Below are 20,974 nucleotides of genomic sequence, written 5' to 3'. Positions count from 1 at the left end.
AACATTTGTAGCAAAACCTGCCAATGAATGTTATCCCCATAGTGCTGCATGAGTAATTAAACATTCATAAAGGGAACAGGTGCGTTCCACATCATACACGATATACACTGGATAAAGATTTTTTCTTATTAAAATTATCTTTTACATTTGTGAGCACATTTCATAGAGCATGACCGATTAAATACAATGTATTTCCAATGTTTACAGCAGGCAGAGGCTGTATCATAGCTTCTTTTGGCTTACCAATTAAAGGGCAGCTATACTGCATTTATAGCAAATTCTCATTGTAAACTTTATTGTAACTTTTCATCTGACTTTCTAGATTATAAGGCCCTGGAAATATCAAATACGGAGAGGGACAGTATTTTCTCTCTCATATAGAAAATAGAAGGTATCTTTCAGTGTCTTCTTTACCAGTGTCTTCTTTACCCAGGTTCACTGAAGAAAGTATATTCTCCAGCTTTGGAGAGCTTTCATAAATCAGCCCCATTGTTTATTTTGTACCGTCATGTGTTGCAGTAGATGTAAATGCAGTGTATTCCAAGCCCTCATATGCTGGATGAACCTATAGTCATTTGGAAGGAGACTGTGTGCACATTTAAAATACCAAGATCCTAAAATCCTACTCATCCTATTCTAAAGATTATTGAAAGTAAACTCAATTTAGGTTTATAGAAATTTCGATAATATGAGATGGTCAGCAGTATTATACCTCTCCCCCTGCTCATGTGGCAGTAAATTCCACTTTAGTCCTTCATGCAAATTCACAGGAACTGGTATCCTAATTATGAAAAACAGAGATGGCTCCTGTAGCAGTTCCTGAATGATGACCTTCATGACACTAATAAATAATAACACCAACTAAAAGGTATGCCCAAGCAAACACCTAGGTATTTGCTCTATACCCAGACAAGTTTGTTTTAGGAAAAATCACCTGGCTATGTTATATTAGCACACTGGCAATGACTAAAATTGGCCTGCTTATTTCTGGAAAAATAAGGCTTAGCAACGGGTTACTGCACTGTCTTATTTGGAACAAGCCTGCTTGCATTAATAGCAGTACTTGCCCCATACTGTAACATATTACATGAAAAAGCCGTAAGCTAAGGGCTATACATTTTATTGACAAGCAAGAAGGTTCTTCTGACTGTGAGTAATAGAATAATGTGACGTGCGGCACTTGCACCTGCTCCTCTTGTACCTGCCACAGAATGAACATACGCAAGATTGACAGCTGTTCCCAGGATGCACCTTAGTCATTCAGCAAGCTAAGATTTCTCCTTTTATCTGTGATCACATTTGATGGGTATGCACAACTTTATCATTCATGGGTAAAAACCAAACCTTCTTAGTAGCGATACACCAGAAAATATTACATTTGTTTTAGTACATGCATGCATGTTAATATTTTAAAAGGTATTTGGCATTAATAAAAAAAACCTGAATAAAATTACTTACACAGGAGCTGATCTCTCTAAATTCCAGGATGAATACAAGCCCTGAAACTTAATAGTCTGAGTTCATACCTTTATTTTGTGACTTGTAAGCAGAGAACTGTGGTGCACTACAGTGCCATAATACACAGAAATTTACATCTGTGAGTTGTAGTGAGCTGCTTTGAAATAAAAGGCGCTTGCTAGTTAATATGCTTTCACAACGGACATTTTAACATCCAGGAAAAAACATTACATTCGATAAAACACTGCAAACACCTGAATCCATGTATCTCTGTGTAGATGAACAGTAAATAATTCAAAGCAGGAAGCAGAACCTGTTTGTAGTGAAGGGAAATCCTTACAACATACAATCTATGCACATGAAAAATTATTTTAAAACACTTGCTGATAACAATTCAAGCCGATTAATGTGATTCTATATATGACATATAAATATTACATACATATATCTATTATATACTATATACAAATGTAAATATATATATACATATACACACACACACACTTTATGGCCAATGAAGACTTAACATGATTGTGAATGTGTGTGTATGTATGTACATATTTTTTTCTCAAGATTTCTGATCTTCAGATTCTGAGATTATTTTAGGTACAAATATGCCAAATACACCAGAAAAGGAGGAGCGCTGTGTTTGAAATATCTATTTTCAGTACAACAGCTGCTATCTGACACTTCACAAAAACCCTTTTATTGCTATCAGATGGACCTGCTGGCTGCCTCAATATACATAAACAAAAGGCATCACTAAGACAGCCCCTCTTATGCGATTTTGATTGGCTTCCTAGACGTACCGAATAGTATTGTAATACGAATATAATGTGTTTATAGGATAATATTTGGAGCTGCCATTCATTATAAAAATCCCTGTTGTCTAGCTGTGTTTGGCATCAATACTTTTTAAATCACAAACCACAATCATGAATTCCAGCAATTGTGTCTTATATTAGTGTATTATCTTTACATTTGCTCCAAATTGGTGACTGAGGATAAATTGAAGCCAAAGCACAGGCATATCAGCCAACTAACAGAAGTAATGGTCAGCAAGGTCAGCATCCATGATTCTCTAATAACAGCTTTCCCTTGAGTAAAAATGGTTCTAGCTATTGCTCTCCCCTAAAATGAGTTTATAACAATAACTAATTTTGAGTATTATATTTTTCATAGTTTGTGGGCGTTGCTGAATATTTAAGACTTAGGGATCACACACACAGCTAATCAACATTCCGTATACCTACACGCCATTCATATTACCTAATGGCACAGCTGGATTGTGGTGTAGATGCTTTTTATCAGGACCTTTGTCACTGTTATAGCTATACGGAGGTTGAATGTTAAGTGGAGTTGTTCCAAAATCACACATAAAACATCTAAATGATTAATCTATTGCCCTCCAGGGCACACTAAAACACTTTCTCTCTGTTAGTCTATCAACCTGCATAAGGTATAGGGCACACAAGTGTCAGATGGGGGCACCCAATTCCCATCCCTGTCCAGCATTTCCTGACATGCAGTGTGGATGAAGTGCATGGAGCCAAATAACCACTCAGCCAAAGTATCATCTTTGATAGATACTAAATATGTTAAAATGGGTGCACTGCAGTGTCTGTGTCATTGGTTGGCATTTCACTGCTAATATTATCCTCTTTTCTCCTTCTATTTTGGGTGGCCCTCCGGGGTGCTGTAAAATCCCATGTGCACACGTAAAATACCTGTGGAATGCAGTATTTGTAATGCTTTGAAGCATTAGCAATAGACTATTTCTCTGTATTTGGAGAAACCCTAACCAGGGACAGAATAACCAAGGTGCAGCCTTAAATGTGGTGGCTACTTTACTTTTCTTTTGAGGGATTTGTTTCAACTGTTACCTGGTAATCCAGACAGAAATATCCTGTCTCCAGGACATATTTCAGGTTACCAGTCACCTGCTAATAAAATGTGATTAACAGACATCCTTTCCCCTGGGTAGCTACACTATGCTAACTCATCCAATAATATGGAGAGAGCCATGGGTGTCACCCAAGCTGCATTTTAAACATGGCAGCTTTTGATCAACTCTATTACATGGGCAGCACAGTGGCTCAGAGGTTAGCATTCTGGCCTTCGCTAGGTTCCAGGTTCAAATCTCGGCGAGGACTCTATCTGCATGAAGTTTGCAGGTTATCCCCGTTGCATGGATTTCCCCCGGGTACTTCTGTTTTCTCCCACATTCCAAAAACATGCAGTTATAATAATTGGCTTCCCCCTAAAATTGACCTTAGACTGTATTAATGACATATGACTGAGGTAGGGACATTAGATTGTGAGCCCCTTTGTGGGACAGTTAGTGGCATGACTATGGACTTAGTACAGCGCTTCATAATATGTTGGTACTATATAATTACTGTGTTATAATATTATTGGGGGCAATGGGATTAGTAGCTAAAAGCACAAATATAATGTTGTACTTGATACCACTTCATAGAAGTGACAGGGACAGTATATTTCTTTCCCGGGCATATATTTCTTTGCCACAGCATTCTTAGCCAGAAAGGATTGGTAATCTTAAGCATGTGAATTCCTTGCTTTTTCTTTAGCTTTTAATCAAAGATAACGTGTGGTGGGAAATGCCAGCCCCCTACATGTTTTGGTTATTACAAAAAATGAGATCTCTTTGCCATAAAATCTAAATCCTGCTCCTGTCCAGGAGTTTTGGATATGTCCACCAAATTTTGTAGGCTTCAGCTCCTCCTCCTACAAACAATCCAGCAGGAATGGTGAAACCTCCCATATATGAACTTGAGCTCCAACACAGAAATCATATCATGGATTCCCTGAGAGATATAAAAGTTGCGACTTAACTTTCCAACATCTACTGGAAAAGGAAATTTCAGTTTTGGGTAAAAAAGCTATTCAGTCTGATTTAGTACAAAATAGGACAACATGGTGGCTCAGTAAATAGCATTATTGCTTTTGTAGAACTCGGGACCCATAGTTCCAATCTGAACTAGGACACTACCTACATAAAGTTTGTATGTCCAACATGTTAACATGGGTTTCCTCTGGAACTCTGGCTTCCTCCCACATCCCAAAAAAAAACAGGCAGTTTTGTCAATTGGTTTCTCCTAAAATTGTCCTTAGACTGTGTTAATGACACATGACTATGTTGGTGCTATAAAAACACAGGTTATTAATAGGAATACAAAAAAGCAAACTTGTACATCACAAACTGGTGATACAACCCAAGAATCCACAATGTATTATTGACATAGTACATGCCTGTGGCACAGGGCTGTTACATTTATCCACATCATCTGATTTCAAGAAAAAAAACAAAAACAATTCAAGCACTGTACAATATATTTACACAGACAATATGCTAAACACTTTGTTCCTCCAGTGTGATAATAGGGCAGATTCATATCCCTCCACATATAAAAACACTGTTACTTTTACTGCCTCACTAAGACTATCCATAAACTTTTATTTCTTCAGCCTTTGGTTTGTCGCAGACACTCGAGCAAGATTCTCAGCCTGTTTGTGAGATTTATGTACGAAAGGACCATCCGCCAAAGGACGTTGGTAACCTTGGACCAGAGAGGCCCACCGCAACAACATTTACCTTTATATTTGGGAAACAAATTGGAAAGCTCAAGAACAAAAAACAGAATTTGAGCACGGAAAAGATCCTAGGTAAGGGTAAATGTTAAATGACATTCTGTGATTAAAGCAAACCTGCAATGTAAGAAATATGGGGATTTCCATCATTAACCTTCCCATAAAATGAGAAACACAATAGGTTAGCAGCAAAAGGGAAGTGCAGGAGGTCCAACTTAAATACTTGTTTCAGGATGAGAATTCAGAAGAGATTCATTACTGAGGATCAGCATAACATCCAGAAATCAAGCATTTTTTCAGAAAAGGAAGCCTGCACCATGAGTTTCATGGAATAAATATACCTGAGGCCCAGGATGTTTCACATTTATAAAACACATTTGCTCTTGCTTTCACATTAGCTGGTAGTCGGCTAGCACTGATCTCACTGAAACACTTGCTGCTCAGATTTATTTTATCAGTGACTCATCATTTATTGTTCTGGAGATTTGTCACACTCAATTCTTGCACACATTCAACACACTGCAAGTGAAGATTCTTACTTAAAATGATCATCTGCATACTGTGACATCAACCATGTCTTCTCTCATAAGATTCTGTTGACATTATTGAACTAACATTCACACTCAAAGCTGCTTTATGTATAAGTGCCCGTGTTGGTAGAGAAACTTAAGAATGTGGTATTTATGTTGTGCTCTTTACTACTGTTGAGTGTTACCAGTTAACATTGTTTTCTTTATGGAATATCGAGCACCTTCTCCAATGGTATGGTAAAAAATAAAGAAGAGGAGTGGTACAACAGTGGCCCCCAACCTTTTACACGTTGCAGACCACTAAATGCATGGCCTCCACACTGCGCATGTGTGGGGAGCCATGTGTCAAAGGCGAAGAAACTTCCCCCCAGAGTTATGTCATGGCGCCAGAACCCGCCCACTCTCCGATTCACAGGTCTGAGCCTGCAATGGGAGAGTGGCCAGGTTGTGTCCAGGGACGCAGCGCGCTCACCACCCTGAGCCTGCGATGTCTCCGGAAGACATGGTCTGCGGCTCTGGCAGGTGCATCCCCCCAAGCGGGGTCCTTCTCCTGATCGTGCCACGGCCTACCTGTCAGACGACCAAGGGGTTGGGGACCTCTGTTGTACAGGCTTAAAACTAACTGTCCTCTGACAACCATGCTGCCCTTTCATATATACAGTATATAGTGCTTTATGATTACCTGACACAATTTACATGACACAGGTTTCTTCTTTACCTTTCACACCTGCTTTTTTTGTAATTGTCTGAAAATTTTATATGCATGAATTACATGAAAAACTTTGTTTGTTAAAAGTTTGTACAGCATGCAATGTATTTTAAACACATCTTAAGTTTATTAGATTAAGGGTTAAATAACAATTAATAAATATCAATTTAAATAGTTTTATAGCAGGCAAATATTAAATAATGCATTGTAAAAGTTCAATGTTAAGCCTTCCAAAAAAAGAAATACAATTTACAGAGTTGAGTATCTGAAATTCCTAATATCCACACAGCTAAACTCCTTTCTAATGGCTGATCTGTATGGCCCACACTTTCTATAAGAAAGTAACTGTCTCAAAAGATAAAAGGTTACCATGATTTACAAAATGTTTGTCATGAGTATACCTTGTATTAATTTTTCAAATGTAAGCTAAATACATTAAACAAAATCATTAAAGGGTTGTTTGACAATGTTAAAACCTAAACATAAAAACTGTCCCAAAACCACTTTGTTTTTCTTAAAAGGAAGCAATGATGACTGAATACTGGGATACAATTTTAGCACTCCCTCATATACAGTATATATCTAGGGTGTGCGCCATCTACATCATTATCTTTGATAGAGAAATAAATCTGCTATGACACTTGATAGACCCGTTTATTAAAGAAGCAAACATTACCTAAACAAAACTGGTAATTTCACAAACACAGGAACAATTAGTGGCAGAAATTATATTCTGGATTGAAATATGGGACATATTAAATGAATCAAGCTGGATCACTGCTTTATCCAAAGCAATTAAAAACATGTTTACTGCATATAAAGTATTCCAAACACCAACACACACAATGGAAGCCATTAAAAGTAATTGCACAACATTTGTTTAGCCAAGACATATCTTCAGTCACTTTTAAATAGTCCCTACACCCCCCAAAAACATATATTTTAAGCATTATGTAATATGTGTTCCACTTCCTAGCAGAAAACAAACCAAAGTTAGAACAATAGATGGATCTATGAATATAGTTTGTTTGCTAATGTGTTTCATAAGTCCTAGGCTGGTGAACTTATGAATTTAAGGAACCCTACTCCTCCCTTAGGTCAACATCAACAAGATCAAATATAGAGGTGTAGAGCAGTGGTCAGCATGAGTCCTCACCAGACACCATTCCCCCAATCTAACACCGCTGTCTTCACCTTTAGTAAGCCCCTACTCAGCCCTGGGAGACTTGTTGTGTCTCCTAGCACATGGTTGCCCCCAGGACTTACTGCGCAAGGGATGGTGTCTGGGAATGGGGCTGGCAGCAAGCCAGGAACCCACAGATATTGCAGTACCAACATTCTAGCAGAGAAAAGTCCAGAATACAGATCAGAGGTTATACAGAGAATATCCGTCCATCAAACAAAGTACACAAGGGCAAAACACAAGCAAAATCGGGGTCACAGGCAAAAGGTCAGTCCCAGCTTCGTACAAACGATGGGTCAGGAACAGTAAATCACACAAATACACACTAGCAGCAAGTCAGCTTAGCTTGACGCTACAACAGGCACTGATGACTAGGAGCAGAGAGGCTAAAAAAAAGTCCCAGCAGCCAATGGCAGTGCAGGATAGGGTCAGGAGTTGATCAGCCTCTAGGATCCCCTTTAACTGTTCACAGCCTAACAAAGGATGCTGGGGATGCCATAAAATACATAAGGCTGCACGGCTAAAGGGAAGCAGGGGCTGCTGCTTTTTCTCTATACTCTTTGCTGCTGCAAGTGACATTGCTGTGCAAAATAGGCTGTGAGGGATACTGCTGTGGTGCACAGCACAGAATCGCTGACCTGATAAGCATTTCCTTACAAAGGGTATGTCTGAAAAGCAGTGAATCTCACATTCACAAAGTATTCTCATATAGATAATCTTCCAGCTCCATGTGTTTTAATGGCAGTGAATAATTATCCAGCATGGATAGGGAATTGGGCAGGAGCATGTGTGCCTCCTCTTCTATCCATAATAGCCCATTTCTCTTTTTGCCAAAAAACAGACTCGTGTCCGTCCCTAACAGTGGTAGGGTCCATTGTTGGTGTTGTGTTTTTATCTCTAGATTTTTTTTAACCCTTTTTTGGAATGGGTAAAGGGTACAATGTACCTGTGTACACATTTCCTAGAGTACGTAAGCAGATATATTGTAGAGGGTCTCCAAAATCTAAATAACCTCCCCACCTGTAGTCCTCAACAACACAGGGGTTATGCTTCGGGATAAGACCCCTTCCCCCAACAATAATCCTTGCAACCATTGGGGGCAGTTGGGGTCTGTTTTTTGTCAAAAAGGAAGGGTATATATGCTTTTTGCTCCCTTTCTTTCTTGGCAAAATAGATCCCAGATAACCTTATGGATATGAAATGGGGCACACACACTCGCTGCCCCCATTTATTATCTATGAGGGTCCCAAACCCAATGTTTGTGGTTAGAAAAAAAGAAAACAGCCAGCAGGGGGAGCAGCTGCTGTACAATATACAAGTCGGAACCAAAGTGAAACACAGGATTCCAAGTGAACTACCCCTACACATATATTACCCCTACACATATATAGTCTGTGTTACGGAACTACACACAAATCTTTGAGGGTTGATGGCCCTTGTAAAGAAGACACCATAGTTGCTGTGGAATAAAAAGGTTCTGGTCACCAGGGACATACAGGAATTATGTACATTTTGCTGCCTGTTATCCTTCCAGGAGAAATATTTTTCCCAAACAATACTTCATTTCATGGTGTTTCAAGTGTATTTTTTCTCCTCTCATTATACACCAACAAAAGAACAATGCAATGGCAAGAGTGAAAGCAGGAATGAACAATAAACATAAGGGTTGATTTACTGAAGGAATCCAGGCTGTATACTAAGCAAAGTAAATTATCACTTAACCTGGTGAATGAGGTAAAGTTCTGTTAACTTCAACTGTAATGTAATCATGTGCAAGCAAAACCTCTAATTTTACTAAATTTTCTTTATGTCCTTGCGCATAATTAAGAAAAATTCTTGCAAAGGTATATTTTTACCACATTCCCCTGCAAGGTAAAAATCCAAGTGAACAGCCCAAATAAACCCTATTGTACTACTAATAATTTCAATAACAATAATGCAATGGGCAAGTATAACTTAGCATTTTTACTGCACCAAGCCTCAAACTCTGACTTGAAAACTAGCAGTTCTGGTATTCTAATAGTATAAAGTAAAAACATCTTTTTGTAAGCCTTCTATATTTCCTGTGCATGGATATCATGTCATATCTGTATGCGTTGTATGCCAGGGCTGTTTTTGGGTCCCTGCTAGGGCAGTCAGCTTAATCTATATCTAAAGAGAAGCTGGCATTGACAATATATATGACAGGTTGTTATCTAGTTCTGTACTGAAAGGAAAAAACCCAATAAGTGAGAAGACGATTCTAGGAAATCCTAACTATGAAGTACAGAGCGTTGTCCTGGTGCATGATTAGTGATTTGGCAAATCTGAGTTTTACCTGAAAACTACAGAAAGTTGCACCTGGAGTATTCAGAAATCAGAAAGGGAGTAAGGGAAAAGAAATTAAAAGGACACACACATCTATCTAAAAATATTTTGTTCCAGGGTGGAAACACTAGTCCAATGTACTGCATCTATGGAAAGATGTCATCACTGTAAGACAGGACTACAAATACCTCTCCCTATCCTTTTTCCATATCATACAGGAGGATTGCAATCCTCAAAAATAGGTTAGAACAATAGAGTTGCTGAGTACAGGAGAGGCAGAGCACAGAAAGTTACATGCTCACTGGATTTCTGAAATAATCAACAGCTATTTTTCTTTGCACGCATCAAACATATATAACAAAAGACATTTAATGCTGTATTTAACAAACCCAGAGAGACCAAAGAAGTTATTTGTTAATGTTTTCACACTCCTTAGAAACTTCTCTTTTGATTTTATATCAGGCAGTTATCACAAGGGTATCATGTTTTACCTAAGCAAGCCATTACACAGTTGGGTTCTTTAAATATATATAGATATTTAGGAGGTAGGGTAAATTTACTCCTAAATATGTGATATTTTCTCCTAATTTTATTTCTTAAATACTCTTTGTTTAAAATATATATTTATGTGTGTGTGTAACAAAGATATGATGTACAACTGATCCCCATGTGGCTTTTCAGTTAAAGAATCGGGTATATCCAGAACTTCATATATTTAATATATATGATATAATACATGTAGTTTTTGAAGAGTTTTTTATTTATTTATTTAGTATTTGACTTGGTATTAATAGGTAGTCATTATATAGGATGTTCACATGTAAACTGGATCGGTCAGTGGAATGACAACCAAACAGCTCAAATCTGATCCCTGTGTCCACTCACTGATCTTCCCAAGAAGTGTCGCTATGACTTAGTATGAGAAAAGAGAAAACATTGGCAGGAAATAAAACTCTTCTGTGATCCATTTTTTCCATTATGTTGAAGTGCACATTGAGCAACACAGTGTGGGAATGCGTAATGTTGTGTATGAGACAGATTACCAGCTTGTGGCTCTGATGGATCACTTTTATCCAACTCCTGTTGTGTGCCGAATGTGAATTTTACCTCCTTCTGCTTCCAGAATTCTAATACACAGTTATGAATAATAAGCCTTATTCATATATATATATATATATATATATATATATATATATATATATATATATATATATATATATTTAAAGAAGGAATTGAAGGGTTAACCATATATTTTAATCATTTAAACACAAGCTCAGTGCTGCTCACCTTACTGTCATGGGAAAAAGAAGGTACACCCTCTTTCAATTCTATGGTTTTATGTATCAGGAATGATTTTAATCTAACCTCAGATGTAACAAAAAAACAAACACAAAAAATACAACAGTTTCTATCATGTAATTATTTATTTAACAAAAGGCCAAAATGAAGAAGGTAAAAAAACTACACCCAATAAGTTCAATAGCCTATAGAAACATCTTTACCAGCATTAAGGTAATTATTATTTAGAAATCAGAAAGGGAGTTAGGGAAAAAAAAATAAAAGGACACACACACCTATTTAAAAATATTTTAGTAATAATCAGGTCCCTTGTCGTCCCGTAGATGGGGAAAAAAACTTGCCGATCTCACTGCGCATGGTGAGATCAATAATTTTTTTCCCCCTTTGATGAAGGGGCTCCTTCTGCACATGCCTAAGATGCTCAGGCATGTGCAGAAGGAGCACCCAAGAGCCCGCATGACGTAGGTATACCGGGAAGCTTTGCGCTCCCATTCATTCTCAATCGCCTAGGCGATTGAAAAATAGGGGGGAGTGCTGCACTTTAAGAAAAAAAAAAACAAAAAAAAAAAAACAAAACAAACAGAACTTTTACTTTACATTAAAGGGTTGTCCACCCTTTTATGTAAAAGTGAAATTTCTGAGTTTAGGTACGCTTTAAGCTTCTTCCACAGCATTTCAATATGGTTGAGTTCTGAATTTTCTTTTTCAGTGGGTGTGGCTGGGATGACTGTCCTGTTGTATGACTTCATTTTAGCCAAACCTTAGCTGTTGCACAGATGGCCTCAAATTGGACTCTAAAAGACAAAACAAGCTAAAATCTATACCTCCCCAAACACAGAGTTTGACAGTTAGTTTGAGGTATGTCTGTTTTTTTGCCAAATGTGGCATTGTGCAATGATGGCCAAACCTCTCCACTTTGGTCCTCTTATTAAAGGACATTGTTCCAGAAGTCTTATGGATTGTTCAGGTGCAACTTTGCAAACCTAAGCCATGCGGCCATGTTCTGTTTTTTTTATTTGTACTGTCTTGAACTTTAACATTTATAATTTTAACTGTAGACTGTGATGTCAGAGATGTAGCCCTTTTTTTTAGGTTTTCAGCAGTTTCTCAGAAATACTCAGTTTTCTGAGTATTGCATGTGTGACCTTGGGGTAAATTTGCTGAAATGTCCTCTCCTGGCAACAATATTTTTTCCATGTATATTCTTTCTTACTGTAGAATAATAGATTTAAGATGGTTTAGAAATCGCCCTATAAACTTTCCCAGATTGCTGGGACGCAACAATTGCTTCGCTAAGATTACAGCTGATGTCTTTCCTCCATAGCAATATGGTAACACACAACATGCAGTACTCCAGACCAGTACATTTTCTACTTTTACAGATGTTGTCACCTTTATTATTGATAACTTATTCATGTTCATTTTATTAGCAGCACCTGGATGCTACTTAACCTCTTATGGAAAAGTGTAGCTAAATTTTTACACACTGCTTCAGCATTTTGATTTGCTTGATTTTAGTCTTTGTTAAACAAAAAATTCCATAATGTAATATGTAATGTGGTGTTGTTCATCAGAGGTTGTATTTGCCGAATTTAAAGTCCTGCTAAGGACTGGATGTTTTTTTTTTTTTTTTTTGGAATTTGGAATCAACTTTGAAATTGAAAGAAAGTGCACTTATTTTTTTTTCTAATGACTGTATTTGAGATCACTCAAGAAAAACTGCGCAGAACAATGTCATCCTATGGTCAGTGTAGTTCGGTCTTTCTATACTTTTTTGTAACATCAGGGAAGCCTTTAAATAACTTTCAGAAACCTCTACTATAATTACTACATCCACACCTCACCATATATTAGCATGGTGGTCAGTAGGAAGAATGTGTCTTACATTGATGGCCAGTGGAAAAAACGCCACCCCTACACATAGCAAAACAGATATTTGGTGTCACTTACACTAATCCAAAAGGCACAAACTGCTCATTGTGCAAGAAACCCCCAGCATTCTCTGGAGAAGGCCTAATTGAGAAACACTGGCAGAGTCGTACTTAATGTCTCCAACTAACACTTTCAAAGCCATTATAGAAGCACTTTTTCTCTTTTTAAAAAAAAAAAAATATTATATTTGTTCAACTGAAACTTAATTGTTGTAAGCATAGGAACATTATGTGGTTTATGGTAACCTCTGTCACTTTTGCTGAACAGCTTGGTAAGGTGGGGATGGGGGAAATTAATCATGAGATTTGTTACAGAGTAGCTTTAACAGATTATCTCTCATGTAGCATTAGTTAGCACTACTCGTTATTATCAAATAGATTTGGACATCGATTCAGAAGAGAAGCGAACAACTTTAAGATTATCAAACACAAAGATATGTGGGTCTTTATGTATATACATTTTTCTGTTGTTGTATATCTCTTGCATACATATATACAGCATGACATGAGAGCTTTGGCACATGCATTGTGTAAAACCAGCATGGCATAAGCTGGCATTCCATCACTTGGCTCAGACAAAATGTATATGGTAATGGCAGACTGTAAAATTATACATTTTGTAAATAGTATGCATGAACAGTTTTGTTTCATTATTCCTGTTCAGGCGTTCAAATTTTTCATTGTGAACAAGAGCTCATATATTTTTCATTGCAGTGGGATTGTGTCTCGCAAAATGTGAACATTGCCGATTTTAAAAGACTTTTATAAGAGAAATGTCAGAATGCAAATATTTACAAAGTTTAATATTTTATTGCCTTTCCAGAATTACATATTGAAATGGACTCAATTTGTTATTCAATAAGGCACCTATATCTTATGCAGAGCTGTACACTAAATCATACAGTGCTATACACTACAATCACAAGACTAAGTAAAAATTAATACACAGGACAAGAGAGATTTACACATACGAGGTAAAACAACAATAATGAGCATGGCAGCAAGGATCAATGATTATGGAAAGAGGAAAGTAGTCAACTTTGTACAGGAAGGTTTTAATTAAAACTGCATATAACTTTGAGGCCACTCTAGCTGAATAAAGAGAATTCTAGAGAACTGAATTTTCTCTAGAGAAATCACAGCCTGTTCTCTGTATATCTTTGCACCCAAAGCAATATTTTTAGTTCTATTTACTACACGTCACGACAGTGGGCTCCTGTGTAGCCCTATTCTTCTACTGGGAGTGTTTTTTTTGTTTGCAAAGAGGACAATATTATTAGTCAGTGGAAAGGTGAAAAAGGTTTGGAGTAAACAATTGTGTGTGGCATGAGAAATTCAAGTAGAACATGATTTTTTGAGCGGTCCTCCAGGAAAATCCTAAATTGTATTGTTGACTGTAAGGTAGTAAAGTAAGGCCAGAATATGAGGACTGTAAGAGGATTAGCAGTTTCTCAGAATTATCTAAGCAAGATAGAGAAGTCTTAAGCTGCGTACACACGTGCAATTATTGTTGTTGGAAAGGATCCTTCACGATCCTTTCCAACGAATAACACTGCACGATGCATAAACAAGTGCTGTACATACAGCACAGTTCTTCTCAATGGAGAAGGGAGAGGCACCCCGCTGCACGCTCTCCCCCTTCCCTTGCATTAGGATCGTTTGTCGTCCATCTGTGGATCCGCCAGAACGGTCGTTTGGACCATGGGCGCTGTACACACGCCAGATTCCCATCCGATATCAGCCCTGAGCCGATTATCGTGTCAGAATTATTGAACGTGTGTACGTAGCTTTAGGTTGGATTCACACCTTTGCAGTAAAACATGTACTGTAGGTTACTGCAATGCTTTTTTTGTGCTATAACTTTTAAAATTGCACCCCAGCCAAGGCACAGCTATAGTAGATCTGGCCAGGCCTGAAAATATTGTATGATGTAGCGCACTTCTTCTTCAAAAAAAAAAGTTTGGGTTTGGTTTATGCTCATTTGCTACAGTTTGGATACCCCTTCTAAATTCACGTGATGCTTGAGCACAATCATGTTAATGCTTTAGATACTGCATGTAAATATTTGTGTGGTAGTGCACTAAAACAGAACAGGCAAAGGGGATTGACTCTAAAGCTACATACACACAGGCAATACTTATCATTGTAAACGAACAATTAACGACCAATCGTTCTATAATCATTAACAAAAAAGTGCCCGGCGACAGGCCGATGACGCAGAAAACGAACGGCCGTCCTGGCGGATCCATTTGGGCGACGATTGTTCACTATGATTTGTGTGTACAGTTGTGTAGTGATCATGGATGGTTCTGCGGTACACTTTCTCCTGTACACGTCACTTCCTGCATCATTCAATCATATCTAGTGTGTGTAATGGTAGATTTTCTTTGAAATAATCGTGAATATTTGTTCATCTGTCGTACGCTTTCTAACGACAATTATTGCACGTGTGTACCTAACCTTAGATTTCGGGGAAACGATGCCTGTTACCTTAGCAGTCCCTGGAGTTAGAGACTTTTTTAGGAGATGTTTAACTGCATGACTTTAGGGAATAATGAAGAGGACAGCAAGAAAGAAAACTTGTGGATTTTGGCAAAAAAGTGTACCACATATAAATCTATCAAGCGTAATTTGATAATGAACATAATTTGCTCTAACTGTCTAGAGTTTTAACTACCTCTCAAAAATGCATAAATAGATGTTTGAGAGGCAGCTTAAAATAATTTTTTAGGAAAAGAGACAGATCAGAAGTGGATAATTAGATCTAGATGTCACCCGTCTACATGTGGTATTGAAGGCCAAAAGAATAAATATACTAAATGAGAGATGGTAAATCTGAAAAATACCAATTAAATTCTATTTTCTGCATTATATTAGGGAGAGATTCAAATGCTTGTACTTAAACTAGAACAAAACCCTACTAGCGGGACGCTGCCATCTTCTTTCTTCTGCACTTCCTCCTTGCGATCCTCGGCCATCTTGATTGGCCAGGGTAGATGACGTAACTCCCATGCAAGCATGCCGGATTTAATTCAGCCCCAGAAAATGAGATTGCCGAGTATCCTGAGCTGAGCTTTTTTGACAGTTCACAGACCGCTCAGTAACTGCTTGCGTAGGGTCTGAAAAGGACAGATCTGAGGTCACACTCTGGTCTTTACACTTTTTTTTTGCATTTTTTTTCATGTAATGATAAATAATTACACAGCTGCCTTAATTTGTGTCTTTTATATCAATATATTTAAAATGAACTTTAACGGCCATATGCAGCCTAAAAATCAATGTTTAGAATATATTATATTAATACAAAAACAAATAATATATGCAGAATTCATAAAGTTATTTTATATATTTAAAAGCATAGTCTGAGGGGATTGCTCGGGGAGTCTGTGTAAAGACTCTAAGACCTTTTAATAAATATAAAAATCCTAACAACTGAGCGTTAAACCCTGAGAGTTCCCAAGTATACTTACATAAAATGTACGATTTCAGCAGTATATGCAGACATCAGCCACCACTACACAGTTTTTATGGCAGTATAACCTGCAGAAATCACCCAGAGAGTATAAAAATGCATCCAGCCCTTAGCAATAATTTAATTCTATTTGCTGCCATACAACAGTTACAACTTACCACATTTACAGTGAAGACAGGATATGTATATACTTGCCACCAGCCGTTTCAGGCGCTGACTGCATACTTTCTCACCACCAGCACTTGGGGTGATATAGCTACTGTATGGTAATAAATGGAACCAAATCAACAGAAGCTACCGGACAGGCTTTTTTTTGTGTTGAAGATGACTGAGGTTAAACATTTATGGGATACAATTCTAGGCAGTTTTTGCATACTGTAATAGTAGCTTTTGCAAGTACAGTAAGGGACATTATGCAAGAATGAAGCTAATCTGCGTGATAAACAGCCCAGAGAATTGAAAATGTGCCTTTGGCAACAGGAACATAATACAAATTGTTAAACTGAGCTTGCTGAGTGATACTCAAACTTTCATCTTCATGAACAAATATTGTGACGAGAATTAAGCATTAAAAAAAATAAAAAATAATAAAAAAAATGTATTTGACTTCAGCTGATGTATATTTTTTAATAAGCAGCTATGCAATTACCGTAAAGGAAAGGGCAAAGATCTGCCATTTCGCCATTGCTAAGCATGGGTTTACACTGAGGCTTTAGGAGTCTTAGAAAAAAATGTGGATTTCACTGGGGATGAGAGGTTTAGGATTCTTTGTATGACACCTGCAGGGCACCAATTTAAAGTTTCAGCAGTCACAGCTAATGGGCAGAATGGCAACCTAATTCAAGGACTGAGACAGCAAGAAAGTAAATTGTAGAAAAGCAAGCAATGTCATATGCCAGAAAAAGTTGACAAGCACCAGGCTCAAAGTTGTTAACATGATGTAAGAAGAAATAAGTACCCTAGCAAAATTTTGGATTCCCTCCCCTGAAAAAAGTCTCCTGTGTGTTTGTAGACCCAATTCTACCAGCACAATCCCGAATTCTACCAGCACAATCAGGCAGCAGTAGCCATTATGGATAGATAGACCATATCCTGTTCAGCGCTGTACATGTCAGAAAAAAGAATTCTGTACCTACAGTTGGTTCATTTGTCATGAAGAAACATCTTGGTTTGTTTTGTTTACAAATAAGAAGCTCTCCAATGCTGGAGAGAATACACTTTCATCAGTGAAGCTAGATGATCCAGCAAACCTGGCATGGATCTGCTCGAGGATTGAAAACATTTGCTAATAGCAAATGACTTAAGAATTCTAATCCAGGTTTGCTGGATCACCCAGCTTCACTGATGAAAGTGTATCCTCTACAGCCTTGAAGAGCTTTAATATATCAGCCCCAATGTGTCAAAAACTAGGAGCACCAGGTCCCCAGAGCAAAGAGTAACTAATTCAGCCCTTAAGGACTCTGCAAGTTTTACTTATGTTATGTAATACTAAATTAAAGCCAGTAATGCAGAGGAAACCAATACTGTCATGCCAACCATACAACTGTGTGACCCGCTTTACTCCCATAGTCCATAGTGTCTATCACTCAAATAAGCCGGTTAGCCCCAGCACCCAACAATACTATACAGCAATTTAGACATGTCATTTTTCTTATGGTATTTAATTACATGCCTTTCTTTCAGCAGGAAAAAACATGCCATTATCAGAAATAAGTAAAGACAACAAAAGCAAGGATTTGTCTCAAGCAATAATGAGTCTGCAGGTAAATGTATTCATTTTTTTTATTTATGAAGAGACCTTCCAAGAGTATTATATTTCATTGAACAGTAAGCATTACTAATTTCATCAAAAATGCCTACACTCATGACCTGAAACAAGGTATTGGAATAATAAACCCTGCAGCTGAATGTGTCATATTGTTTTCTTTATCTGCATATTTTTACCTCACATACTGACAAAATACAAATCACAAAGGGGCAAAAACCACAGTAAATATGAAGTGGCTGGTCTTGGCAGTGGATGTAGCTAGTAATGCTTTAAAACAAAGTACAGTTGGCCTTTCAGGACAGTATTTGATGCATAACAGGGCAATGAACAATGTATAAAATAATAATTTACACAAAAAAACACTCAATTTTGCCTATCTCTAAGTTCCATGTCTAACTCACTCACTTCTAGTTCACACCATACTGTATACACAAAGAGACATTGGTAGGGATGATTGAATTTCTAGAAATTTGATCCATTTCCATTCAGCGAATATTTACCTAACACTAAAGTTGACTCTGGGGTTATTTGCACTTAAAGGGTTTTAAATAGATTTGTTTAACCCTTTTAGGTCCAAATACAGTAGATTTTGTCAAAATGTTAAAATTTGGTGGAAATAGTCCTTTTTAACTGCTGGCTGCCAGGGTTTTATGTTAATTACAAAACCTCTGAATGCAGTGTTGTCACCAAATTTCTGGAGGAGCTAAAGGAGCATTTTCCAAGTGACAAAATGTTTCTAGGTTTTAAGAACAAAATACGTTTATATAGCAGTCCAAGTGTTAAATTGCATCTACATTTCACTCATTAGCATCCCAATGCTTGCTGATACAATGGATTTTTGTATTAAGCCAAACAGAAACATTTTTGTGAATGTGACACTTTAAAACAATCATAAATTCCACTGCATGAAAATCTATTTTGTTGCAAAGGCTTGGAAAACAGTTGTATTATAAAAGAATACAATGCAAATAATGGTAACATGTTTTACATGGCTGTGAGATGTTGTGTTTATTTATTTTTTAAATAAAAAAAAGTTGATGACAGAGCTTACATCTTCGTTTTCATACTTTTAGTCAATCACGCAGAGGGTAGCCGAGGACTGAACACAATGATATTACTGTCTATGCCTGCCATTGTACATCTAGCAGTAGTCACATTCATAATTTAATACTTTGGTTTTTTTTTTAACTTTTTTGTACGTTTATTTATGGGGATTATTTAACTTCTAAGAATAGGGAAAACGTACTCTGTAAATATTCTTTATGGTGAGGGTGTGGATATCTGGGGGCACCCTTATTGAAGGGGACTTCCAGATTCCAAATAAGCCTTCCACTTGCAGACCACTGCAACACAGGAATTACATTGTGGGTATGAGGCTCTCCACAACGACTGCCCTTGCACACTGTTGTGGTAGGCAGAGGTCTGTTTTTTGACAAAAGGGAAAGGGGCTACATGCCTTTTACCCCCTTCTTTCTAAAGCAAGCTAGAGTCATGGTCACTGTCCTCATTGCCTTTCCATTAGGATTCTGGTTTTGAAAATAAATATTAATAAAAAAAATACAAAAAATATAAACAAATAAAATAAACACTGCAATGCAACACATCCTACAACATTGTTTAAAATGTTACTATTATTTATTTATTATTTTACACTACAACCTTATGCCCAGCATGGGTCCCAGATTTTCATGCAGTGAAATGTATGAATGTGTGAAACAGAAATATTTCTAATTAGCTCAAGACAAAAATGTATTATACATTTATTACTAACGTCTGACATTCTGATGCTAAATATCCCTATATAAGACATTTGGTCTTTTGGATCACCTAGACATCCCCACCAACTAAAAATGTTCAGGAGCTCTACAATTTACATATCAAGCTAGCAGCCAGCAATAGACTACATTTCAAAAAGGGATATAGTTTAACATTCATTTTTAGAAACATTGCTACATTTCACACTTTGTTTATTGTGACAAAGTCCCATAGATCCCTAGGCATTCCAGGCTGTCCAATTCAAGTATACCGCAAGGCTAAATGCCAGATATGATCACCAAACATCATCAAAGTTCAGCTTCATACATTTGAGACCGGTTGACAGCCATTATGGTCAACATTTGCACAGACCAGATGCTGAACACCAAGTCGGAAGATATTTTTTACAGTGCATCTAAAGCAAATACTCTAGTATAAAATAGCTAAGTTGTTCCTACAGGGGAGTTTTCCTTTTCTTTTTTTTCTGCCTTGTGTACAAAACAGAAGTGAGAAAAGTGTAAAGTTAGTGAAATACTTTCTTTGACAGCCGTCATTGAAACAATTGTCCCCACTTAAGGATTTTTCCATCTAAAAGCAATCACTGATGTTAAAAACAGCATTTAATGTAGCTCTAAATATAAAATCTGTTTTACATTCAACTAGCAAACATACTGGGAGCCAAAAAGGGTGTCAACTTCTAGTAGATAGTGGTAAGTACACTTGTTAGCTGCTTATTATTAGGTAACACTTAACACTCATTTGCATGTTCTGCTCCATAGATGCACAGCTATGATTCAAGTAATTGATCGATATCAGGGAAATATCATTTACCTGGTCATGCACCCAGCATATACCCAGCTGTAAAAGCAGACAACATACAGGATTTTTGTGGACTGCATACTGTGCTCTTTTGTCTTTTGCTAAACAAATCAAGCCCAGTTCAATCCTAT

The 20,974-nt window shown here is 37.3% G+C and overlaps 1 protein-coding gene across 1 annotated transcript in view; it reads left to right on the top strand.

Annotated features, from left to right (window-relative positions):
* The window catches only part of C10H10orf90 (chromosome 10 C10orf90 homolog), a 92,285-nt gene that overhangs the window by 41,847 nt on the left and 29,464 nt on the right, over positions 1-20,974 (top strand). The window contains 2 exon segments of the mRNA XM_072424836.1: positions 4,948-5,145; positions 18,185-18,264. Of these exon segments, the coding sequence (XP_072280937.1) occupies positions 4,948-5,145; positions 18,185-18,264 (278 nt within the window).

This window comes from Pyxicephalus adspersus, chromosome 10, assembly GCF_032062135.1.
Source record: "Pyxicephalus adspersus chromosome 10, UCB_Pads_2.0, whole genome shotgun sequence".
Taxonomy (NCBI): domain Eukaryota; kingdom Metazoa; phylum Chordata; class Amphibia; order Anura; family Pyxicephalidae; genus Pyxicephalus; species Pyxicephalus adspersus.
This window is presented reverse-complemented; position numbering and strand designations above follow the sequence as displayed.